Source organism: Haplochromis burtoni, unplaced genomic scaffold (assembly GCF_018398535.1).
Source record: "Haplochromis burtoni strain Fernald_Lab_line unplaced genomic scaffold, NCSU_Asbu1 Contig_130, whole genome shotgun sequence".
NCBI classification, from domain to species: domain Eukaryota; kingdom Metazoa; phylum Chordata; class Actinopteri; order Cichliformes; family Cichlidae; genus Haplochromis; species Haplochromis burtoni.
Genome location: NW_024582491.1, coordinates 134,680 through 160,201, shown reverse-complemented (window position 1 = coordinate 160,201; position 25,522 = coordinate 134,680). Strand labels below are relative to the sequence as shown.

The following is a 25,522-nucleotide window of genomic DNA, read 5'->3' as shown; positions in this document are numbered from 1 at the left end:
AAAGTAGCTCTGACGTCCTTCTGACATCAGCGCTTTTTCTGCTTGCAGCCTTCTGTTGTACAACTTACTTCTTTCACTTGGGCCGATAGATTTCCAGTGAAATGGCTGCACTAATCAGGAGGATTATCAGCACAGCTAAAGCTCCTGCTGCTATCGGTCCGTACAGGTGAGAAGAGCTTTGAATCATTGCCCTAAGGTTAAAGTTGCAGCTGGCACACACCTGCTGCAGCACCAACCTACATTACATTTGGACTGTTAATAGCACTGACTGCCAATTCATTGATGACACACCACGACTTTTTTTGCTTAATCTGGTAATACAGCTATACTGAGTTCACTGTTTCGTCCATAAGATTGCTGCTGGGAGAGGTGGGATAGCATATGCTCTCAGAGCTTTTGGGAGCAAAGTTCAGATTTTTGGATGTTGCACTTTAAACTCTACACACCACTAAAATGTTAAACAGCAAACTGTGCCCGAGGTTTTTCAATACTTTAGTCTGCCATTAATTAAATTCAGTTTAATTTTATTTATATGACGTCAAATCACGACACCAGTCGAGTTTTTTTTTTTATATTGTTATAAATGGTAAAGAGCCTAAAATAATACAGAGAAGACCCCAAACAATCAAACGACCCTCCTGATCCAGCTCTAACTTAAGTTTAAGCCTAATCCTAAAAGCAGAAAGGGTTTCTGTCGCTCACATCTGCACAGAGAGCTGGTTCCACAGAAGGGCCTGGAAGCTGAAACCTGTGCTTTGAAACATTGTAGGAAACACAGTTATGCCAGTCGTCTGAGAGCAAAGTGCTCTATTGGGGTGATATGATACTTTGATACAATGCTCAACTGAAGGCTTTTTAGGTAGTTTTTAGGACATCCATATAATAATGAGTTACAATAGTCCCACCTAGAAGAAATAAATGCATGAATTATTTTCAGCATCACTCTGAGACATGATGCTTCTAATTTTACAGTTACTGTACAAATGCAGGTAAGCAGTCCCAAATATACAGTGGGGCAAAAAAGTATTTAGTCAGCCACCGATTGTGCAAGTTCCCCCACCTAAAATGATGACAGAGGTCAGTAATTTGCACCAGAGGTACACTTCAACTGTGAGAGACAGAATGTGAAAAAAAAATCCATGAATCCACATGGTAGGATTTGTAAAGAATTTATTCGTAAATCAGGGTGGAAAATAAGTATTTGGTCAATAACAAAAATACAACTCAATACTTTGTAACATAACCTTTGTTGGCAATAACAGAGGTCAAACGTTTACTATAGGTCTTTACCAGGTTTGCACACACAGTAGCTGGTATTTTGGCCCATTCCTCCATGCAGATCTTCTCGAGAGCAGTGATGTTTTGGGGCTGTCGCCGAGCAACACGGACTTTCAACTCCCGCCACAGATTTTCTATGGGGTTGAGGTCTGGAGACTGGCTAGGCCACTCCAGGACTTTCAAATGCTTCTTACGGAGCCACTCCTTTGTTGCCCGGGCGGTGTGTTTTGGATCATTGTCATGTTGGAAGACCCAGCCTCGTTTCATCTTCAAAGTTCTCACTGATGGAAGGAGGTTTTGGCTCAAAATCTCACGATACATGGCCCCATTCATTCTGTCCTTAACACGGATCAGTCGTCCTGTCCCCTTGGCAGAAAAACAGCCCCATAGCATGATGTTTCCACCCCCATGCTTCACAGTAGGTATGGTGTTCTTGGGATGCAACTCAGTATTCTTCTTCCTCCAAACACGACGAGTTGAGTTTATACCAAAAAGTTCTACTTTGGTTTCATCTGACCACATGACATTCTCCCAATCCTCTGCTGTATCATCCATGTGCTCTCTGGCAAACTTCAGACGGGCCTGGACATGCACTGGCTTCAGCAGCGGAACACGTCTGGCACTGCGGGATTTGATTCCCTGCCGTTGTAGTGTGTTACTGATGGTGACCTTTGTTACTTTGGTCCCAGCTCTCTGCAGGTCATTCACCAGGTCCCCCCGTGTGGTTCTGGGATCTTTGCTCACCGTTCTCATGATCATTTTGACCCCACGGGATGAGATCTTGCGTGGAGCCCCAGATCGAGGGAGATTATCAGTGGTCTTGTATGTCTTCCATTTTCTGATGATTGCTCCCACAGTTGATTTTTTCACACCAAGCTGCTTGCCTATTGTAGATTCACTCTTCCCAGTCTGGTGCAGGTCTACAATACTTTTCCTGGTGTCCTTCGAAAGCTCTTTGGTCTTGGCCATGGCGGAGTTTGGAGTCTGACTGTTTGAGGCTGTGGACAGGTGTCTTTTATACAGATGATGAGTTCAAACAGGTGCCATTCATACAGGTAACGAGTGGGACAGAAAAGCTTCTTACAGAAGACGTTACAGGTCTGTGAGAGCCAGAGATTTTCCTTGTTTGAGGTGACCAAATACTTATTTTCCACCCTGATTTACGAATAAATTCTTTACAAATCCTACCATGTGATTCATGGATTTTTTTTCACATTCTGTCTCTCACAGTTGAAGTGTACCTCTGGTGCAAATTACTGACCTCTGTCATCATTTTAAGTGGGGGAACTTGCACAATCGGTGGCTGACTAAATACTTTTTTGCCCCACTGTATGTTTAAGGGCACAGAAAATGACTTCAAGACTCTCAAGGTAAGAGATGTTCTCTTTATCGAGAAAAGAAGCTGTGTATATATTATTAAAACAGGGAAGAAGCATAAATGCAATTTTATGAATCTATTATTCAAAAGGAAATAAATGTCAAAAAACAGCCCTCAGTTAAAACCCTACACATGGAGAGATAAGTGACATAATAGTCAAGCAAACATACAACTTTTTTAACCTCACTTCCTTCATTATTAGTAAATCTTTACTTAGCAAAGATCAGCAGAAAAGACAATAAGATTTAACACTGTGAATGAAATAAACCCAGAGTAGCTAAGTCTTTGTCTTTGCATGTTTGTGTGTGTTTTCCAGCCAAGCAGTGGTGGTGGATCGAACCATGTATATTTCAGGACAGCTGGGAATGGACCCTGCCAGTGGACAGCTGGTGGAAGGTGGTGTTCAGGCTCAAACCAGACAGGTGACACTGGAATCCCCATCATCACTGATTCATTCCTTCATTCATTCATGAACATGGAGTACAGCGACACTTGAAAGCGATCCAGATATGAGTAGATGTTCCTAATTCCTAACTGCTGAGATAATCGCAATGGAGTTGAGCTCACAACCAAGCCATTGGGAGGCTGCTACAGTGTGAATAAATGCAGTCCATTATTTAAAAGAAAATCTAGTGACAATGCTTTTAAAAATAGTGCCTTTTGAAAAAACCCACCAGTTTTCCTGCGGGAGACCAATTCCAGGTTAATTCCTTAATTCTCTGCTGCAGAATAAATTTAAGACTGGTCTAACGCATCCTTCCTGCAGGCTGAATGAGGATCTGAAAGTCATCCCAAAGTGAGAATTACTTTTGCACAATCGTGTACATGACTTCTGTTTCTTCAGGCTCTGGTGAATATGGCTGAAATACTCAAGGCTGCTGGGTGTGGTTACACCAACGGTGAGAGAGCCTTGCCTTTCTTTGCATGTGCACAGGACAATTCTTTCAACTTTTCAACCACAGACCCGATCATGCACTATTTTCTTTCTTTTCTTGTTACTTCCTGAAGTTGTCAAAACCACAGTGCTCTTAGCCGATATGAACGACTTCACCAGTGTCAATGATGTGTACAAGCAATGTGAGTATCAATGATTCAGTCATTAACGTGTATCAGTATGTGTTTGGCGTTATCTGCTGCTGTTGGCTTTCATTTTGCAATACAACGTTAGCCACCAGGTGTCAGCACAGTCCAGACGACGTACAGCGCTGCTGCATAACAAGCAGATTTTATAGACTCTTTAATTTTCCAGTAATGTATTCACCCAGAAGGCCTTTACAATAACTCAACTAGGGCTTGAATTTGCCTCTTTATATTCTAAATATGCTGTGGAAACTCCAGAGCAAGTTGAATTATGAAATAAATATTCAGAAACACAGGGGCAGAAACACTCGCAGGGAACGCTGACATTTGCTGAGTCACTTAGCAGAGTGAAACCTGAGCTTCCCCCACCAACGGGTCTTAATCTTAATCTAAATGTCAGACGACAGACTGCCACATCTGACATTCCATAGATTAAATTAAAAAAAAGTTTAAGTCTATTCACAAAGCCCCCATATCCATTTCATTGTTTAAGTAGAAAAGATAACTGGGCATTTTTCTAATGCCAGTTAAATCAGGTATTGCTCCTACAATCAACTGATCCAAGCACCCAGGTCGATGCACTCTGTGTTGAGTCCATTATCCGTGATTACATCAGTACAGTCAAAATCAGATTATTCTTTCAGTCCACCTCTGTCTTTAAAGGCCCTGCACCGAGTCACAGGTGTTTTCACTTTATTCTGGCTGATTAGGCTTTTGCTATGGTTGAAGTTGGGTGCAGCTATGCTGCTGTTACATGAACCGACAAGAACAACAATGGCATAAATTCTGCTGCCTGAGCAGAGGCCTGTACTACAAAACAGGAACTCATCTTATCCAGGTAGCTTTGGGGTTAACCCCAGGTTTTCTGTACTACAAATGTGGTCACTTCTTACCAGGGTACATCGCCATGGTAACTTGTGCTTCCATATTAGAGGTCAACAGGTATGAAATCACCACCTACTGACCAGTCAAGTCTCCAGAAAATAGTTTCACCATTACTTGAAGATCCCTCAGACCTCTGAGAATAGGAGTGTCTAAAGTTTTTTAATAGCATCAGTAATAAATACCTCGATCAGGAAACCCTTGGTTAACTCAGTGTTAGGTTCAGTGAATCCAGATAACAGAGAGATAACCAGAGATAACTTTGTAGTGCAGTGCCCAGCACAATCAAGGACACTCTGTAGTAACTGATTAATGTGTCTTAATTATTGCTGCGGCTTTTCATTGTAATACATTTCCCATTGTGCATCTAATAATGTGTTGTTTTGGTTTTTGTACTGATGAAACTGTGTGAATATATATGATAATTATACAGTGAATTTTAGATATTTGATGTATATTGTGTCTAATATGTGTGAACATAGTTAAATTGTTGTGCAGATTAAAATTGTCACAAAGACAAATGTTCTGTTGATTCAGTGCTATTTGCAGGTTTATGTAAATCCAAAAGTGTAACTAATAAGATGAATAACTGCTTGTTCAAGCTGACTGATGATGACGTAGAGCCCTGATTGTGTACTCGCACACCTGTGTTTCTCCTACTCTGACAGTCACTATAAAGAGCTTGCTTGGTTTATCAGTTGATATAAAGGCATGTCAGACAAGGACAACACTATAAATGCCAGGTACCAGTAGTTAATTGGCTGCTTTGCAGTCCTGTAAGCTTCTGTAAATTCTGTATCTGTGAGTCATTGAAAGTCTGTATGTGTAAATGTGTTGGTGGCCTAACTCAGCTGCTTTCTTTAGTCTTTAGCGCCAACTTCCCAGCCAGGGCTGCCTATCAGGTCGCTGCTCTCCCTCGAGTGAGTACTTGACAAAGACTTTTTATCCAGTTATTCTTTTGTGCTTTGAACCCAACAGAAAACCACAATTCTCACCGTACTGATGCTGTCTCTTTCTCCAGGGTGGACTGGTTGAAATTGAAGCAATTGCTGTTTTGGGCCCTCTGACCGACACTTCCTAACAAGTACATTAAACAAGCAAAAACTAGAAAGAGCTAAAACCACTGAAAAGTGTGAAACTGATGTAATTATAGGTCTAGTATCATCAGCGATTTAGCGCTGTTTTAACATGCCACAGGTCACCTAGCAGACTAACAGCAGTCAGGTGTGGAGCACTTTCTCCTCCCTCACTGACAATGATGAGATGTATTTGAAGACAGCACTGCATTTTAAATCCACTCTGCTCACATTTCACTTACAATAGCTGAGAAGTACCTAAGCTTGTTTGTTGGATTGGATTACACTACCGTCCTGTGTTGTCATCATGACAGTGTATCCTCTCTCTTTGTACCAGGTGATAGATGATCGAGCATAACTGAATAATAAAAGGTTTTAATTTTCCTTAATTGCTTCTTAATGTCAAGAAAACCGCCTGTAGATGATCACTGTAATCTCACATTGTCTCATGTACACTAAAAAGTCCTCAGCAATTCTGCAATAACTATGAACAGAGTTTGTTTAACAGGGTTAACCCATGCCAGAATGGGTTGTTTATTTGCAGGCTTGCAAACCCATAAAGAACTATATGATTTGATTAACTCCTCCTGTTGGATTAATGTGTCTGAATCACTCAGTATACTTTGGGGCTAAATAAAAACCTTCAGCCTGTTGGAACTGCGCAACGCAAACTGATTTTTAAAACAGCAGTTCAAGTCTTCATGTGCATTCTAAGTATTAAATATTCCAAAATAATCATTTTATTTTCAGAGAGACTTAGCTTCTCATTCTGGTACTCCGTGTTCACATGCTTCATTACATGCATGGTGCAGTGTGTCAGCAGGTGAGTCAAATATCGGTGTTGGGGGGGGGGGGGAAGAAGAGCAGCGAGCAGCTCGTATGCAAAGCCTGAATTCATTTAAAGGATGTAGTCGGACCAGGGCGCCTTTTATCCCCAGCGCCACACTCTAATACAGCAACAGAGTATTGTGACTGTTCAGATGTCTTATGCTTGAGTGGTTTTAAGTACGTATGCTTCTCTAAACACACTACAGTATGCACTGAGGTCTTGGAGAGACTGTGGTCACCATATACTAAAAGCCAATATAATCTCCAGTCACAATTCAGTTACAGAGACAGAGTATTAGTGAGTAAAACTTTATTCTGTACACTAACAGGTTAGCAGAATCATAGACACGGTCAGAGAAAATGAATATATTACAGGGAGTGAGAAGTGAAATGAAAAAGATCAAAACAAAATTTGTTCCCAAAGCATCATCACATCTTATGAGGTTGCAGTAATTTTCTAATGCCCTTACACTTTTAAACTCAGCATGTAGAACTAATTAGTTACATATTCTGCCCACTAGGCAATGCAGTGTAATGCCCTCAATCTAAAACTGACAAGCGTATGACATCAGTGTTACCCCGAAGTTCCTTTTGTTGGAAGGTTCATTACTTTAAGAAAGAGAAGTTCACAAACACCCACCAGCTACGGAGCAACCACAGAAGGGTTTCACAGAACAGCAACATGGCCTCGTCTGTATCCTTAACCCGCCAACGACTGATTATAAAAGTATATATAAGTGCTAACCCTCTGCATACGTGATCTTTGCCCACTTTTCATTTAAGCAAATCAAAACACTTTTAATGTGAACCAATAAAATGTTGAAATATTGAAACCATGTGTGCCGAGTTACTCAACACTTATTACTGTCATTCCTATTGAATAAATGAGCCCCTTTGGAAAGGCTGCAATTAATGTGCAAACAGTTAACAAAAATATATGGTTTAATGTCAGAATTATAAACTAGAAATTCAACCAATTACAAATCAGTTTAATACAGCCTAAGTACAGTGTACACCTAGCCAGTGTGTGTCATTCCAGGTTTGTATTCTTGTCAGTTTTGAGTTCTTTAAGTTTTTTATTCACAGCTGTATTCCTCAGAAGCAGCTTCTTTAAATAACCGAGTATCCTTCCCTGTATTTCAGCACACTGCCATTCGAAACTCAAAAGAGTTGCTAGCAAGAGTTGACAGATTTTACAGAGGATTGCACCCTCTTGTCACAGGCCACATGTGTAGTACGTGGATCCAGAGACTTGATTTCCCATTAAAAAACACATACTCCTCCCGTTCCTCTCCTGAAAAGGTTTATATACAAATATGGGAAAGATTCTAAGGAAAGCTTTTAAGGCACAGTGAATATTAGGAAATGTGGTGTAAAGTTTGGTGAGTGCTGATGAGACAAAACTGAAAATCAGTTGTTTTATTCTTCTGTTTACTTCATCTTGTCCTCCTTCCAGTAGGTTTACAGTGGTAGCTTTGGGCGTTTTGTTGCATTCTTTTCTCTCTAAAAGGAAAAGAAAAAAACATGTCAGCACTTCAGCATCTGACTCACACTTTCACTCTTCAAGTTTACCTTTGTAACTGAGTATAAACAGAATTCAACTTAATTCTGTTTTTTCTACCAAAATGCATCCAGTCCACCTGTAGGAGACTATTTTTTACAAGTATGCACTGACTGCAGAGAAAAGTCTGAGTTTGCACTGGATTATAGTTTGGTTTGTGGCTGTGCTCTTACCAACTCAGTCCTCCTTTTTGGCTTTCTCACCCTCTGTATCCTGAGACACCTCGCTTGCAGACTCCACTGCATATATATGTAGACACAAACATTAGCATGGCATTTTCATTAACTATGATAATGTCAAAACTGACTGGCTCTGAGGATTTATAACTGCCAAATTTATAACCAATACAAAGCAGCATGAGTCCCTCTGAACTCGTTTACAAGTTACTACAATGTACACACACATTTGCTTCTATATCCTTGTGGAGGGTATTCAGTGAAATAATGCATACCTTAGTGTCTTACCCTAAAACTAATTCTTAACCATTAAATAAACAGCTTTTTTGTGCTTTTATTGTCCTTACAGCCCCTCTCATTCTTACATGTGCAGTTAGGTTGAAGTCCCAACCAGGATATATAAACGTGAAACACAGAAACTAGTACATAGCCTCGAGCAAAAAATTCTCATAAAAATTATGCAGTACAGTACGTCTTCCATGCCAGAAGTCCATTCGTCTCGTGCTGCGTGGAGGCTTGTTTCTATCCTGAAAGTACAACATGTTCTCTGAACATAAAGAGTCGGGTGAAGGTCAAAAAAGAGATCGTGTGTGCAAGGCCTTGCAAAGCGCTGGTGACAACTGGAGGTGCACATTATGATTTAATATGCAAGGTTACCCAGTAAAGTGTAGAGAAAGTGTAGAGATGTAAAGGCTTACTTTCTGAAGTTTTAACTCAGTCACTGCACATTGTAATGAAATGTATAGGTATAAAATCCTGCTTGTTAGAGTGGAGCAAATCACCGTGCATTCAAAATCAAGCTGACTCGATTTTTCCTTCAAAATGAGCCCTTAAAATGATTTTTCTTCACAAATTTGCAGGATGAACTTCAGTGTGTTTTAATAGTCGTATAATTGAAAGCAGCAGGGCATGATCGGTCTGTAGACAGTGCATAACAGAGCACAATGAGTGAGAGTTGCCTGACTGGAGCTGTTGTGCAATAATTGACACTCTCAAGACGAGCCTTCATTTCTCTTTCTGAGTGTGTGTGCTTTCTGTTTCTCACACTGCACTATCTGTTCGGCCTCACAGCCCAACAATAGCCCGCTGATCCTGTCAGCTCCAAGCAGTCACATTAGTACACAGAGGAGTGTGTGGACGGTTGATTAGAATATGGAGAGTTTGGGGTTATTAACCACATGTGTGTTTAATTACCAGAAGTCTCTTGCTTTGGCCGAATGTGTTGCAACAAGATAGATCTGGTGTTTGACCACCTGACAGACCGTTAATTGTTTACTTGGATGGAAACATACTCTTGTCCACTTGTTACTCATTACCAGGTTTGTTTCTGCTCAGCTTTTTCATCCTTCTCTGAGCTTGTTCCTACATGCTCAGCATCTATCACATGTTTGCATAGAGTTCTGCAGCTATTTCAACCGGCAATAATGCTGCTGCGCCTGACCTCCACCCAAAAACTGTCTCCAACATCAGGATGATGGGTTGACGTGAAATTTAGCATGACAGGTTAATCAGTGAAACAACTCTGTGTTTAGTCAAGTAAATAAATCAACAAGAAAACCTGTCATTATAAACTCCCTCAAGAGGCTCAGTGGCAGCTATCATCCTCTAAAACCCAGTTGTAATCCTTCAGCTCTTATTAGTTTTACTCTGCAGGGCATGTGGCCGTGGCAAATTGCAGAGTATGAACTGTGCCAAAACTGTGCCAAAAATCTGTTTTGACAAGTAAGAAAGAAAAGGTAAGTAAGAAAAGGTAATCTGGAGCCATTAATGGTCCATACCACCTGGTGAATCTTCAGGAGCTGGATCGGTAGATGGGGCTGGTGCTGAAGGTGCTTCAGTTTCTGTAGGGGTGGGCTCAACCACAGGAGCCTCCACTGCTGCTACACTGTCTGCAGTGGACTCTTGGGTGACACAGGCTGGTGGAGCTTCTGAGGTTACCCCAGAAGGGGTTTCTGAAGCAGCTGGAGCAGGAGCTGGAACCTCTGCATTCTGGACCGGCTCAGTAGCAGCAGGTTCAACTCCTAAAGCTGGAGCAGGGGCATCCTCTGCGGTGCCGGGTGCCTCTGCTGGAGCAGGAGCTGGAGTAGGGTCTGTCGGCTCCTCGGCAGCAGGCTGTGGCTCAGCTTTGGTCTCATCTCTGACAGAAGATAACGCTGGCATCTCTGGGATAGTTGCAGCAGCAATCTCTGTGTCTATTACCGGCTCTGCAGCTTCAATAGGCACCGAGGGTTCAGCAGGTGGTGCAGCTTCAGTTGGTTCTGAAATTTCAGCTGGTGCTGAAGACTCAGCTGGTGTTTTTGTTAAAGCTTCGCTTGGTGCAGGTAAAGCAGCCTCTGGTTCAGAATTGTCTGCTGAGGCCTGCGCAGGTGCAGCCACTTCAGCAGGCGCCCCCACAGCCTCGGCTGAAGCCTCTTCCGTAATAACTGGGTTCACAGTTGGCTCAGATATAACCGGTTCAGCGACAGGCACTGCAACCACCTCCTCAGTGATGGCAGAGGCCTCTGCCTGCACCGCTTCAGCTGATGATTCAACAGCAGGGGCCTCTTTTGCAGTCTCAACAGGAGCTTCAACCTCAGGAGGGGCTTCTGCCTCTACAGTTTCTACAGGAGCAGCTTCTTCAGCCGGGGGTAGTGCCTCAACAATTGCTATAGCAGCCTCAGGCTCAGCAGGAGCAGGAGCAGAAGCAGCAGCCTCTGGCGCTGTCTCTTCAGTAGCAGTAGTTTCTTCCTTTATCTCAGAAGCAGCTAGAAGGTCCTCCCCAGAGCCAAGGTCCTCTTGGGCCTCCAGGGCCACTAACACAGCCTCAGCTTCATCATCAGCACCCCTCTGAAGATCATCGGGTAACGCAGTCTGCACAGGAAGCTGCATCTGGTCCTCGATGGTTTGAGGATCTTCTGCAATGATGCCGTTTTTGACTGCTGTCAATGCAGAGATGACAAATGAAGAACTCAGTTAAGACTTATGACTGACACAAGTTCAGCATTGATCAGCAGGCTCAGCTAATGATAATCATGTTAGTGTGTAACATTGAATTCATGGCAATACTGAATAACAAAAGAAGGATTGTAGAAGGTTCTTCAGGTAGTTACATGTTTAATGGTTCTTTCCCAGTTGTTTTAGTCCCACACAAAAAATGTTTTGTAAATGTATTGCATCTATATGTGGACCACTAAAACTGTAAAAACCCTAAACCTATCAATAGAGCAAAACTTTTAAATCAAGTTAACATGAAACGCAGGGGAAAGGAAATTAGCAATAAGGGGCACACAGAATGCGTGCTGAGGAAAACTTCCTTTCATTTCCGTAGTTGAGAGCTCGTGTTTGTCTAGAGCCCTGAGGACACACACTCTCAGAGGAAGAACAATACACGCGATGATGATTTGCTGAATTTAAAGAGATGTCTCTAGCTTTAGTCTCCCTCCCCAGTCTCTGCTCTTCCACACACTTTGGGTGTGAACAGGCTGCAGTATGCAACAATAGTGGGCTTGAATACTTGGACTCAAATATCAGAAACGTCAATGCACATCTCAGTTACGGGACTCGCAGAAGACTAACAGCTTTTGCCCTGTCTTATTTCACAGCTAAAACACGAAAAGGATATTGTTCACAAGCAGAAGGGTTCAGTTAGCTGAATGGGTGGATAGTTTGGAAGCTGCAGCTTCCTGATTTTATTTGTCTGTCAGAAGCACAAAAAGGGCTGAGAGTGATGGGTGGAAGGGAATGTGACGGCCTGGCAACTTGAATGAAAATGAGCCAGTGGAAGAACACGCAATGCATAGAGGTGTTTATGTGAGCTCAGTGTTGTTATTAACATGGTGACTGAGGGAATAGTGTAAAACTGCATAAGAGTGAAGGTGTTTTCAGATATTTTTATCGGTTTTCCACCAGGTCCTACTGTTTAATCAATGGCACCCACTATCAACAGAAACTAGAAAGCTGTTGTCCGGACAATAACCGAGAACTTGTGTTAAAAAATATGCGAATGTGTGTGTTTGGGTTGAGACAGACACAGCCACTCCAGGCATGGATGACTTGTGTGTCAACATGATTTCACAGCCAAAGATGACAGAGATCCCAGTCAAAACAGTGCCATTAGAGGGAGGAGGGGGGCACACAGACCAGGGGCCCAGACTGGGGATGGGACCATTGGTGGCTTGGATGGTACACAGCTGGTTTGTCAGACAGACCGTATACTGTACGATTTAAAACCTCCACCCATTCAGACACATTTAGAAAAAGCCCGCCCAGGCAAGGAGCACAATAACTGGTTTTCTTGCCGGAATGATGTAAAAGCCTGGAAAAGAGACCCATGCTTTTCCAGGTGACTCAAGCTGGTTGGCAGGAGAGACAATACTGTGACACAAGAGCGGTGCAGTGGCACTGGGGAAATGGAACACCTCACAAAAAGAAACTGTGGCGGGCAGGAATATGTTTAGAACATTTCAGGTTACTTCCTCAAAAGCGAGATTACATCTTTCGACTGCTGTCACACTCTCTAACAAGGCCTGCGTGTGTCCTGCTGCGTGTGTGTATGTGGGGAATGTCAGTGATAACATGCCGAACATGCAGCTGTGCTGGCATGACCAAGACATGTGTCACAAAGTTGTACGGAGCCGTGAATGAACAATCATGGGCTGTGGCAGGCCATTTGATGGGTTTCTGCACAGGCTTGAATACGGAGCACATATACTGTATGCAAAACCTGTCAAACCAAGGCAATTACACAGAGAGCAGGACTGCATGTTTTGGATGCAAAACTTTTTAAGAGCTCTGCTGTGCAGAATATCAGAACATCAGTGTCCAGGCTTGTAAAAGAGCAACTTTAAGACACTCCTTAATTATAACTGAAGTGTTGCATGTTTTGATAAAGGACATTTTTAAACATCAAGCAATCATATCTGTTTGATTTTATTTCTTTAAACTACTGTTTGAAATATCAGTTAAAGATCCCATTACAGTACAAAACTGTCTGGATTTGCCTCAGGCTGCAAATAGGCCCCTAAACACTCGCAGCTGGCTTTCACACAGCGATATGCTTTAAGAGCTGCACTCAACCCCCGATGGGTTCAAGCAAATCTAAACGCTGAATTATCTTTAGGGAACGCTTTTTGAGGATTTCTCAAAATTTCTCAGGTCACATTTCAACAATAAAACATAGTGATGTTCACTGTTTTGTCCTGATACATTCAACCATCATTCTGATGAGTTAAAAACGATTCAGTGAAAAAAGAAATAATAACAACCACTTATGGGTTTGATAAAGTGGATAAGCGTGAATGTTTCTTCCGTGAGGTACTAAAGTATGCTGCCTAGCAGAGTATAAGTGAGAAAGCACAACATGTACTAGAGCAACCAGCAGCAGCACCCCTGAGCAAGACCTGACTGAGTAAAGTAACAGAGCCTTGGAGCAACCACTGTATACATTTTATGAAATGCATACATACTCATGATCACTACTTACCCACTGTGTCTCCATTGCTCTCCTCAGGCTTTGTGCCTGGTCTTTTTTCTTGATCAACGGTCTGTGCACTGGATGAGGAGCACCCCATGTTTGGGGGGGAAAAAATGGGTTGAGATGAATCAAAAACTTGGAATAGGAGCAAGCAAACACGAGTCTCAGCGCTTTCTGTTTTCAGAGACTGTTTGGCAGTGAAAACGTGGAACGCTGAACTCTCTCCAGTTCCTAAGAGTAACTGAGCACCATTATATCCCCTTGTCTGTCTGTGTGTTCATGCATGGCCTGCTGCCCTCTTGCCCCAGACAACGATGTGTTATGACCATGCAGCTAGGCAATGCAGGCAGTACTGCTGAATGCTCCCTGACTGCCTCCTGCTCACAGTCACACTATTCATACAGGAGGAGGAGGCAACATGGGCATGAAATGTGTGTGCGTGTGTCCTCCCCTCTATAGGAGTGCCCCCTCTGGATGAGATCCACCACCTTGTGGTCATGTTTATAATAGCAAATTCTTAATAAGTAGATTTTTTTTAGTTTTATTGTTATAATTATTTTTCGTCAGCAAAACCAGCAAAAGTTTAAAAATGCTGAATGAATCCATTGCTTGCTTTTTTACTTTTAGTCAAAAGTTTAAATGCCATAGATGACTGCTTAGAATCGTTTATGGTGAAAATATCATTTTTAAAAAAGCCAAAATTATGAAGTGTAAAATGTTTATTTGTCAGTCTTCTGTACAAAGAGTTAATTATGCGATATTCCATTACATAACATTAACAATACTTCAGAAGGAATACACTGTAGTTTTAGAAGAGCTTATAAATATCTTCAGTAGGAAGAGCTGCATTTGCATATGTTCCATCATAGCGTGTTGAGCAGGATTAAAGGGATCCTGGAGATGCTGCAGAGTAGAGACTGATGAGTCTCGACCTTTCATTTATGCACAAGTTGATTCTCAAGAGTCTCCAGCCTCTTTGACATGGCTGCAAGTAGGCATGTTAAGGAGTTACTTATCCCTCTCTGGCCAGTGAAGTTTTAGACCTGTTACTGGGAAATGATTGGATTTCCTGATGTAGTGTAAGTAAAAATGCATTTGCCACCCTTAAAGCTGTTTATACTGTCATGTCATCAGTGTGATTGAGGTAACTGAGTAATCAGCTGACAGATCTGGTATTTATCAGCCTCTGCCTGCTCCTAATCAAAGTTTTAAAACCTTCTATGAAGCAACTATTATGCTGATTACCTGCAACAATAAATTTAATCTTTGATCACAAGTTATATATGTATATAAATTTGATCTATGCTGACTTTTCCCAAAAGGCTATCCCTCTACCAGCTGCCGTAAGATGAAAGGAGGGCTACACCCTGGAAATGTTGTCAGCCTATTAGAGAGCTCCCAAGTTTAATATGAGTAACCAGGGTCCCTTTAAAAATGTGTCATAATTGAAAATTTTGACGCATAATGAGAGTTTTCTGAGATCACAGGACAAAAGAGACATCGTGGGATTAACCAGCGTCTGATCCCCGCTTAACCTACATTTTAAAACTTGTCCTTAAGCGAAAGTGAGCGTCAATGGAATAATCCAATTTAGCTGCAAACTGTGTTCAAGGTTTTTAAAAAACACATAACAAAACACATGAATGACACATGACATAGTTTGGCAGTGGCAATCCTGAGCATTAGTAACTGTGCAGTGAGCACAAAAGGATATTATTCTGAACCAGGCTCTTCAGCTTCTCTGTGACTTGGTTTTGAAACATTATCATGTTTTCACACTGGCACATGTTTTCATCAGATGGTTTATCTGCAGAAGAAAAGTTGATAGTTGTGAAAGACTTTCGGTCCCTGGATTCTTTTTCTTATCTCGTCCTTTCTCCCCTAATCCTTTTCTGCTTTCTTGTCTCTGCCTGTGGAGAATGTGAGGGACATGCAGGGAGGACATATGACTGCAGAGCATAAAAGACTGATGAGTTACTTGATATAATACAGTAGACGGTATTGCACAGAGTGGCTGCTCTGCTCACAGGTTACCATGGCAGCAGCAGATAGGTGGCAGTAACGCTACATTTTTTCACCAATCTGCCCTTATTATAGCTCCACTTTACCTGAATAGCCTCAAACATAGCATTAGTTTCATCTATTAAGAAAGATCACACATATTTTTGAGACCCTTGCAGGGATTCCTGTACTTCTGCCTTGTGTGGAGTACCTGCACATATCCTGGACTTGAGTTTCTTTGTAATTTCTGCCATTTTTTCAAAATCCTCAGCGTAATACAAGTGCTTCTCATCTGGCTCCGACGCAATTTCTCTCAGCTCCTGTTCGATGGCTTTGCCAACTCCCAAAGCGTATATCGTGATCCCTGAAAAGTATCAGAAAGCATCATAACAACATGAAACTTGTATTAGGAAGAAGGTACTCTGAGGTTGTCGTACATCGGGATGACTAGAAATACCGGAATTCTTTGCTTTAGTGGCCCATTCAGAAACATCATCTTGTGATCGTCCATCAGTGAACACGATGCTGACACGGGGAATGTTGAACCTGCCGCCTTCTTTGGTTGAAAAACTAGACTCAAACATGTGGCGCAGGGCTGAGCCAGTCATGGAGCCCCTTCCCATGTATTGCATCCTGTTCACGGCACTCTTGATGTGTTGTGCTGTGGAGTACTGGCCCAAGGTGAACTCTGTGCGTACCTTTGTGGAGTACTGAAGAAGACCCACATGAGTGCCCATCTTAGAAATGTCCAGCGAGTCCACAATGCTGTTTACAAACTGCTTGACCAACTCAAAGTTGTTGGGGCCCAGACTCTTGGAGCCATCGATCACAAACACAAGATCCATGACTCCCTCGCTGCACTCGGGTTCTGCCGGAAAAAGAAGGATATTTAAAATATATACCTTTATTTATTTCACATTTTATTCTCAAGAAAACAGTCCATATAAGAGTAATCCTACTTTTGCAGCTCTTCCCATCCTCAGCCAGCATGAATCCTTCAAAACATCTACAGATGTAGGAATCATTGGTGCTGACACACTGATGCTCACAGCCATGGTGCACTGTCTGACACAGATCCAGACCTTTCAGTTTAATTACACAGAATCAAAGATTACCATGATGTTGCTGTAGCAATAGTAGTGTAAGTGTATGGCAGAATTAGCATTTATATGATATATTGTGAGGCTACAAATACAATAAATGGTCTAATAACTCTCTGACATTATGAATGCTGTGTGGTGGTAAACAGAATATCCCTTAATCCAGGGGAGGGAAAAGATATATCTTTTGGTGAGCCATGGATTAGCACTGACCTCATAACTGGGTTCAAAAACACACTCAAAGTTATGCAACACATAAATACCCAAATAGGGGACATAAACAATCATAGAAACATTTGAAAACATGCAGATGAAAAACGTCACACTCTGAATTTGGTTTATTTTTGTCTCGTGTTGTGCAGAGTGTTATAGTTCTGCAGATGAGATGCCTCTAGAGAAAACTAGTAAAAGCAGAGAAAAATAATAATAAGACTCAGTGCAACACAGCTTACTGAAAAGATTCAAACGTAGTTCTATGCTTAACCCACCGAATACCTGCATTTCAACATCTATCATGTATGTGATGTTCACTTAACACTTACCCCAACAATGATTCCGAAGTATTTCGGCAATCAGTGTTTTCACATTACAGTTGTGATTCATGGGTCACTAGAAAGTGTTAAACAATTCTCTGGTGGAGAAACTGTTATTATTTATGACATCGAATGAGCTCAAACTCACTCTGACATGTTTTCCCATCAGGTCTGAGTGTGTAGCCTTTCCTGCATTTGCACACACAGCTGTCTTCAGTGCTCATGAACTCCTGCTCACATCCGTGGGTGCCATCGGCGCAGTGATCGATCTCTGCAGGAGAGCAGTGCTTCCATTATTGCCAAGTTCTTTTAATCAAATTCAGATAAAGCTGAATTCAAGACTCAGTTCAATGCAGTGAATCTATAAATCTGTAATTAATCTCTTGCTGTACTCTTACTATAAGTGATGAACGGTGGAGGATAAATGTGTTGCATCATCATGACTACAGCCTCTACTGATATCAGAATGTGAAAGAAGTTTATTCAAGAGTAGGTAACCCTAATTATTACATTGCTTATTGTGCTTTAACAACATTTTTACAGAGGCATGTGGATGTCAGTTTGCAGCATAAGACATGATATAAATCATTCAAGTGTTGCCTCACATTACAGGTATAAGCAAAAGTGTTTTTGTGACAAACCACAGCAATGACGCGGAAACACAGTTTAGCTGCACTTACTTTTGCAGGTTTTCCCATCAGGTTCGAGTGTGTAGCCTTTCCTGCATTTGCACACACAGCTGTCTTCTGTGCTCATAAACTCCTGCTCACATCCGTGGGCGCCATCAGCGCAGTGATCGATCTCTGTTAGGAATCGTTTTGGCGGGTCACAAAGACAGAGGAGAAATTAGATAACAAGCGAAAACAGAAAGTTTGAACTAGCTGTTGATTTTTTACATCAAGAATTGTGCAGTTTTTCTGTATGTTTTTTAAATTGTATTAGTGAACATAAAATTAGCAGTAAGTTCATATAACTGAATAATCCTCTCAGACCTTAATGTGACACATTTCTACATCAGATCTATTCCATATACTCAAAGCTGGTTAGAATTATATTGAGACAATAGATGTGAATGTACTCAGCATTAAACATGGTGTAAATCAATACTTGGGTGTTTTTATGCTCTGTACGTATGAAGAATATGTGGAATAACTTTAAAAAAAATTATGGATAAAAACAGTGCCAATAACATGGAAACAGCTCATTTAAAATTACTTTTGCAGGTTTTCCCATCAGGTCTGAGTGTGTAGCCTTTCCTGCATTTACACACACAGCTGTCTTCTGTGCTCATAAACTCCTGCTCACATCCGTGGGCGACATCAGCGCAGTGATCGATCTCTGTTAGGAATCGTTTTGACGGATCACAGAGACAAAGGAGAAATTAGGTAACAAGCAAAAACAGAAGGTTTTAACTAAGTGTTGAATTTTTACATGAAAAATTGTGGATCAAACTGGTTAAACTGGTTTCTATTATTTGAAAAATACGCAGAACATTTACATCTTGCAGTTTTTATGTTTGTTTGTTTTTTTATTTTATTAGTGAACACAGAAACAGAGGTAAGTTCACATAACTGAATAATCCTCCCAGACATCAATGTGACACATTTCTACATCAGCCAGTCGAATGCCTTCCATATGCTGAAACATGGTTAGAATTATATGAGACAATAGATGCAAATGTACACATCATTAGACAAGCTATGAATCAATACTTGGGTGTTTTTATGCTCTATACGTATGAAGAATATGTGGAGTAACTTTAAAAAAAATTATGGATAAAAACAGCACCAATAACATGGAAACAGCTCATTTAAAATTAGTTTTGCAGGTTTTCCCATCAGGTCTGAGTGTGTAGCCTTTCCTGCATTTGCACACACAGCTGTCTTCTGTGCTCATAAACTCCTGCTCACATCCGTGGGTTCCATCAGCGCAGTGATCGATCTCTAGAGGAAGTCATTTTATCAGTACAAAAAGACAGGTAGTGATTACATTTACTAACTTGCAAATTTTGCATTAAATTGTAAAAATAGTTTCCGTTTTCGAAAAATACTGAGCACATAAGAGCCTGCTATAAAGAAAGAGCTCTTCAGGCTTTCCTGTATATTCTTTTATTTCTCAGCTCTGAACAAACAGAAGCAATCCAAAGACCCAAAAAGCTAGATAATCATCCTAGACCTCATGTGACACCTTTACATCTCAGAATCATCCACCAATGTGTCAATTTCTGTACACTCAAAGTTGGCTGGAATGGTATCAGACAGTTGTTGTAGATGTACAAAGCTTTACATGCGTTGTGCAATGTAAAACAGGCGGCTTTCTATGCTCTCTATATGAAGAAAATGTGGAGCTTTTTTTTTTTAGTTAAATATGAAAAAGCACTAAATTTACTTTGGCACGTTTTCCCATCAGGTCTGAGTGTGTAGCTTGTGATCGCAGTGATCGATTTCTGCAAGGACGCATTGGGTGAAATTTATGTCGTGGTTGCTGTAGCAGCACCGTTTGAATGTTTCATAAGATGCTGTATATTTGCTGTGTTTTCACTTTATTTTGCCGCATTATGAATGATAAAAAAAAAAGTACTTACTGCTGCAGGTCTTGCCATCGAGATTGAGGACGTAGCCCCTTTTACATGTGCAGATGTAGGACTCTGGAACGGTGACACAGTTGTGCTCACAGCCATGATTCCCCAGGTCACAGTGGTCTATTCCTGGAGAGGATGAATCTCTTATTAGATATTCTACTTTTTCACTGGTTATTTTGTTGTTGTTTTTATGACAAGACTTTTCAGATTAATAAAAACATGCCCAATACAGAAGAATAAGACTGCTAAATCTAATTATTTCGTTTAAAAAAAAAATCCACTCTAAAGGTGCAGAGTGTGAACCCACTGTGATGATTGAACTCATTCTTGTTTGGATTTGGATATACTATGACACTCCAGATACACCTCTACATTTCAGCAGCTGCACTGCACTGATGATTGCAAAAGCACACTTCCTTCAGGAAATCTCCCCCACTTTGCTTTTTGTTAACATCCACCGAAGGAGCAAAGGGAAAATTTTCCATCAGTGGGTTAACAGACATCACTGGTAGGAAAAAAAACTTCTCACGGTGACTGTGCCTTTGGGCAGTGTTGGCTTCATGACGCTGAGTTCCTTTATCCAAGACCAGATAAATTATTGTACTTTATTCCTACTTGCTATATATGATGATTTAAAGCCAACACTTTACTCCACAAACACAACATTGTGGCAGGAAGCAAGTTGTGTTTCCATTATGACTCTAACAATAAGTCATGAAATTTGAATAAAACAGTTTCTTATGAGTAGAAAAATGTAATATTACTGTTGCACGTCTTCAGGTCTATGGTGAGTTGATATCCTGGACGGCACCGACACTCATAACCACGAGGCAGGTTTGCACAGATGTGTTCACAGCCGTGATCCACCACAGCACACGTGTCCTCAGCTGCAACAGTGTGGAGAACAAGAAGGAAACCTGCAGTAACCAGTCAGTCAGGGACAGCAGAAACTAAATATAAGCCAACGAGTGAGACTTTTTAAACTGACACTCCCATTTTACTTTGCTTTGATCTGAGTGAAACTCATGAGTCGCAAGTTGTGTCAGTCTGGTGTAAAAAGGCAACATGAGGGTTTCAGTGATTGTTTTTGCAGCCAAACCGTGAGAGTAAACCAAAAATGAAAATAAGGTGGCCAGATGGGCAAAATCTGTTATGCAAAAGGTCACATGATCCATTTTTGGTCCTTAAGCCATCAGACCATCATCAGGTCCTTTGTACAAGTTTTGGGCAGTGTTAAAAGAATGTAGCTATGTAAATAACAGAAGGGAGGGGGTTACCTGTGCACGTCTTGCCATCAGGGTTTAGGATGTATCCTTCCCTGCACTTGCACCTGTATGAGGCAGGGCTACTCACACAGATATGCTGACACTGATGGTCCACCACCTCACACATGTCTGAACCTAATACACGCAAAAACATTCACAAACACTCAAGCATGATTAGACACACATGCATTTTAGAAATAAAGAGAGACACTTAAAATAGACGGGATTATTCACCTCCACACAGTTTGGACTGGAACACAGAGATCAGGGTTTCTATCTGGCTAAAGTTGGCCACCAGATGCACATGCTCTGAGTGCGGCTCACTCCCTATGGCCCTCAGTGTGTTCATATCCACCCTGCCTACTCCAATAGCAAAAATCTGGATGCCAGCCTGTCTTGCCTGAGCTGCAATCTCCTCTACTGTGTCCTGAGGTCTTCCATCAGTCACAATCATAGCAATTCGTGGGATGTGTAAGTTCATTGGTCGGGCTCCATGTTCCTCGGTGAAGGCTGTGTCCATGGTGTACTGGATGGCCAGACCCGTCATGGTCCCTGTGGCGAGGTGCTCCATATTCCTCACTGCCTTCTCTACCTCGCTCTTGGTGGTGTAGGTGCTGAGGGAGAACTCGGGCTGGACCACACTACCATACTGCAGCAGACCGACCCGTGTTGCATTATAGCCAATCTTGAGGAACTGAAGCAGGTTGATGATGAAGGTCTTCACTTTCTCATAGTCATTGGGACGGATGCTTCTGGAGCTGTCAATCACAAAGACGAAATCCAGCGGGATGGCTTTACATGGATTCTCTAAAATCAAAGACAATGAGGAAGTTTGGGATGAGTTTGGGATGAAATGGCAAAACTGATACAGAAATGCTGTGGTAACCGACTAATCACCTACCAACTGCTTTGATTGGGAAAGTTGTGTTGCTTCTTGCCGTGATGGGTCTGGGGCGGCGTCTGTACGTCTGCGCTGCGTTACAGCACAACAGGCAGAAAAGGCCAAGAGCCAGACACCTCATTGTGATGAAAGACGACAACTGCAGCAGAGTGACGTAAGCACAAAAACAAGAGCTGATCCAGAAGAAACACTTCCACGGTGCAGCGCAAGTAGGGTACAAACCTGATCACCAGGGAGCAAAGATGGAGAAGAGAGAGAGAGAAGCTGCCAAATAGAGGAACCTACTATTTATTTTATATATGTTTGTCTACATAAATCTGCATTATCAATGGACTGGTTCTTATAAAGTGCTTTTCTACTCTACTCGAGCAGTTAAAGCACTTTATATTACACACGTCATCCACGCATACATTCATACAAGCACTTTTTCTGTGTCTAAGTCCTCTCTATCTGACATTCTCATTAACACTGAATGGGATGCAGGGATCCATATCTTTCCCGAGGATACTTTGGCATGCAGTCTGGGGCAGCAGGGATCAAACCACCAACCTTCCAGTTAGTAGATGACTCGCTCTGCCTCCTGAGCTACAGCCACAGCGTTGTGTTATAATAAACACAAAATCTGACACATGACTCGCTAAGTGTGGTTGGTTGTGATTAGGTGAAGCACCTAGTATCTGGGAATGATTTGTACTGGGACCAGCTGCACACGAAAGGTGAGGCTGATTGCAACTGATACATTGCACGTTGAGTAATTTCAGTTTAATGCAGTTTAAATCAAATAAGTTTTGGCATAAACTTATGATATGGCAGAATGAAAATGTACTTGTTACATTTTGTGACATTTGCAATACATTTGTGGAAAGAGTGTCAACAAGAGAATAAAAAACAATTCCACCAATATTCTGTATAGTGTTTTGCACTTTATATTCTTCATATGCTTGTTATCTAATTTCCTTGAAATATGGAGATTGTTCTCAGATATTCAGCACTTTAAAATAGCATCATCTGTTCTATAAACTCTGTTTAAAGACGTGGGCTGTACAGTACACCAGTGTTGTGCTTCCTAAAGCATTCAAAGAAAGTCAGTGAGCTTCTGTGAATGAGAATGCTTTGCTGCATAGGAGGTTTACAGTGATTTAAGAGAGGCTGAAAAACACCAGACTGCTTCCCTATCCCCTCCCCGAGAGACCCACTTGTTACCCGTCATATTCAGACTCCAGCCTTTACTACTGTCTTAGAAATATCTGTGATCAGTGCAGAAATTACAAATATATTCAAATTTGAAAAAGGAGAAAAGAACAATACAGGAACAATCTTACGTGAAGGCAACATAAAACTTTTGTTTTGGATTCCCAAATGAGAACTTCAGCAGCTTCCTCGTGTTCAGTTAATAAAAAATCAACACTTCTGCACAGAGCCAGGTTTATATGGTTGACCTGAGACCTGCAGAGGTCACACATGCAAACCCTCATGGAACACTTGCCCTCTGAACTCACATGTGTTTTACGTCTCTCTGCCGCCACCCTGATAGTGTTTTCATCTTCAGATGGCAACCCCAGCAGCAAAGGTAAAATCTTGTTATGTGCTGTAGAATTTCTTGACACTCCACAGCGTCCTAAAATGTTTTTTTTTAACTGGCATTTCCTCTAAACACACGAATCAAAGATATGAAGAAAGTTTAATAATTACAGCATTTTGATTATTCCACAAAAGAGCAGCTCCTTTCATATTTCCCCCCGTGAGTGGAAGCCAAAGTTGTGTGTTTACTATGAAACACAAAAACATCATGTACTGAACAGCATTTATGACACTGTGTCTGTTTTGCACATCCAAGTTCTCTGATGAGTTTTCATGATGCAGGTGAAAGGAGCACAGGATGTGACCTAACGCAGATAAGAAGTCAACACCACACAGGTGACTGGTGGTGATTACTCTTTCTACCCTGCTATTAAAACGCTAAAGAAAAAGGGAAAATCCACAGTATAGCATTTTCAAGATAACAATTTGAAATCTACTCACCATTATATTAAAAATTATTTTGGAATTTTTAATTCAGCGAATTAAAATCTCTGAAAATCCAAAAACTGAGCCAACAGTTGAGCTCCAGCAGGAAAAGTCTTTCAATGCCTTAGCTCTGCGTTGCAAATGTACATATATCCCAGTCCTGTCTCTATCTCTGGAGGCTATTGCATTGCCTAGTCCCTTACTCCATCCACTATTTCTCTGTATACTCCCACTCTGACTCTGACTTTGGAGACGCCTCTTGATCGGTCTGCTGGTAAAACAATAACTATGAGTGTTTTATTCCCATTCAGATCATCTTACTCATATTTATTCCAGATAAGTGGAACTAAACTCCCAATTTTACATATTGAAAACACTTTAAACATTTATTATTTGGAGGAAAGTAGAGACAACGTAAATGTTTCATGTTGTTCTTACATTAAAGTTTTAGGGACGTGTACTTGGTCAGCCTGGCTCCTGTTTTCAAACTAAGGAACATGAGTAGCTCATCAAATGATAGATAACAATGTAATGGAGTCAGACTGTCAGAGGCCTGATAGATTTAAAGTCTAGTGTAGTCTAATGGGTCATCACTGCTCTGAAAGAGGCGGATTGTACTTTTACAAATTATGCTCAGAAGAATTGTACAAAGCCACAGCAGCAGTTTATGGAAAGACCTGGTAAGTAAATCACAGTCATCACAATTCCACTCTGGGGGTCCCTGCCTCCCACACAGTAGACACATTTATACACAGACATGTCTGTGAAGGTTCTCAGTCATCCAGCTCATTGTAGTCTAACGGGCTTGGAAAGAAAAGCGTCTGGACTTCTTTAAGTTTCCTTGAAGACGTTTCACCTCTCATCCAAGAAGCTTCTTCAGTTCTAAGATCAAATGGTGGAGAGTCCCAGGTTTTAAGTCCTATGGGTGTGTCCCTCTTAAGAGGGTCATGGACTCCCTATTGATCCTCTACCTAATCACACTAGCCAAGGTGGGAAAACGGGTGTGGGTCACAACCAGCCAAGGTTTCAGGTGAACCCATTGTGAAACCTATCCCCACCCTATCATGTGATATATTGAGGTCCATTTGACCTCAATAAATCACATGACCCTCTTGGGGACACTCCCATAGGGCTTAAAATCTGGGACTCTCCACCAATTGCGCTTAGAACTGAAGAAGCTTCTCAGATGAGAGGTGAAACGTCTTCAAGGAAACTTAAAGAACTCCAGACGCTTTTCTTTCCAAGCTCTTTAGACTATACACAGTCACTGCTCACTTCAGTGACCAAATATATTTTTCGACATCACATCTTCCATTTAAGCTAGAGCTTAACTCTTAATACCAGAAAAAAAAACCCTAACCAGATTAATTTAAACAATTCCTGCAAACACACACACACACACACACACACACACACACACACA

The 25,522-nt window shown here is 41.5% G+C and overlaps 3 protein-coding genes across 6 annotated transcripts; 1 reads left to right on the top strand and 2 right to left on the bottom strand.

The window, feature by feature from the left end:
• The first annotated feature begins 35 nt into the window (after window positions 1-35).
• Window positions 36-6,078, top strand: LOC102296412 (2-iminobutanoate/2-iminopropanoate deaminase). The gene is made up of 6 exons (XM_042224159.1): window positions 36-166; window positions 2,973-3,078; window positions 3,501-3,555; window positions 3,665-3,733; window positions 5,483-5,538; window positions 5,640-6,078. Exons 1-6 carry the CDS (start codon window positions 102-104, stop codon window positions 5,697-5,699), a joined length of 411 nt encoding a protein of 136 aa, XP_042080093.1. The 5' UTR covers window positions 36-101; the 3' UTR covers window positions 5,700-6,078.
• Window positions 6,079-6,815: 737 nt separating this feature from the next.
• On the bottom strand, window positions 6,816-14,351 carry LOC102296907 (skin secretory protein xP2). 2 transcript variants are annotated; one of them, XM_005930158.2, is made up of 4 exons: window positions 13,721-14,351; window positions 10,038-11,177; window positions 8,257-8,322; window positions 6,816-8,025 (listed from the first exon to the last, which is right to left on the bottom strand). In XM_005930158.2, the coding sequence occupies exons 1-3, from the start codon at window positions 13,806-13,808 to the stop codon at window positions 8,261-8,263; spliced, it is 1,290 nt and encodes a 429-aa protein (XP_005930220.1). In that variant the 5' UTR covers window positions 13,809-14,351; the 3' UTR covers window positions 6,816-8,025; window positions 8,257-8,260. The 2 variants fall into 2 exon arrangements, with proteins under 2 accessions (XP_005930220.1, XP_005930221.1); XM_005930159.2 differs by having other exon boundaries at window positions 10,041-11,177.
• Window positions 14,352-14,415: 64 nt separating this feature from the next.
• LOC102295892 (matrilin-2) lies at window positions 14,416-24,374 on the bottom strand. Of its 3 annotated transcripts, none has more exons than XM_005930154.2 (14): window positions 24,115-24,372; window positions 22,093-22,231; window positions 21,426-21,998; window positions 21,204-21,326; window positions 20,691-20,813; window positions 19,930-20,052; window positions 18,561-18,683; window positions 18,026-18,148; window positions 17,494-17,616; window positions 16,672-16,794; window positions 16,170-16,580; window positions 15,924-16,076; window positions 15,426-15,518; window positions 14,416-14,702 (listed from the first exon to the last, which is right to left on the bottom strand). In XM_005930154.2, the coding sequence occupies exons 1-14, from the start codon at window positions 24,115-24,117 to the stop codon at window positions 14,647-14,649; spliced, it is 2,289 nt and encodes a 762-aa protein (XP_005930216.1). In that variant the 5' UTR covers window positions 24,118-24,372; the 3' UTR covers window positions 14,416-14,646. The 3 variants fall into 3 exon arrangements, with proteins under 3 accessions (XP_005930216.1, XP_042080092.1, XP_005930217.1); XM_042224158.1 differs by lacking the exon at window positions 24,115-24,372 and adding an exon at window positions 23,592-24,063; XM_005930155.2 differs by lacking the exon at window positions 18,026-18,148 and having other exon boundaries at window positions 24,115-24,374.
• Between the last annotated feature and the right edge of the window lie 1,148 nt (window positions 24,375-25,522).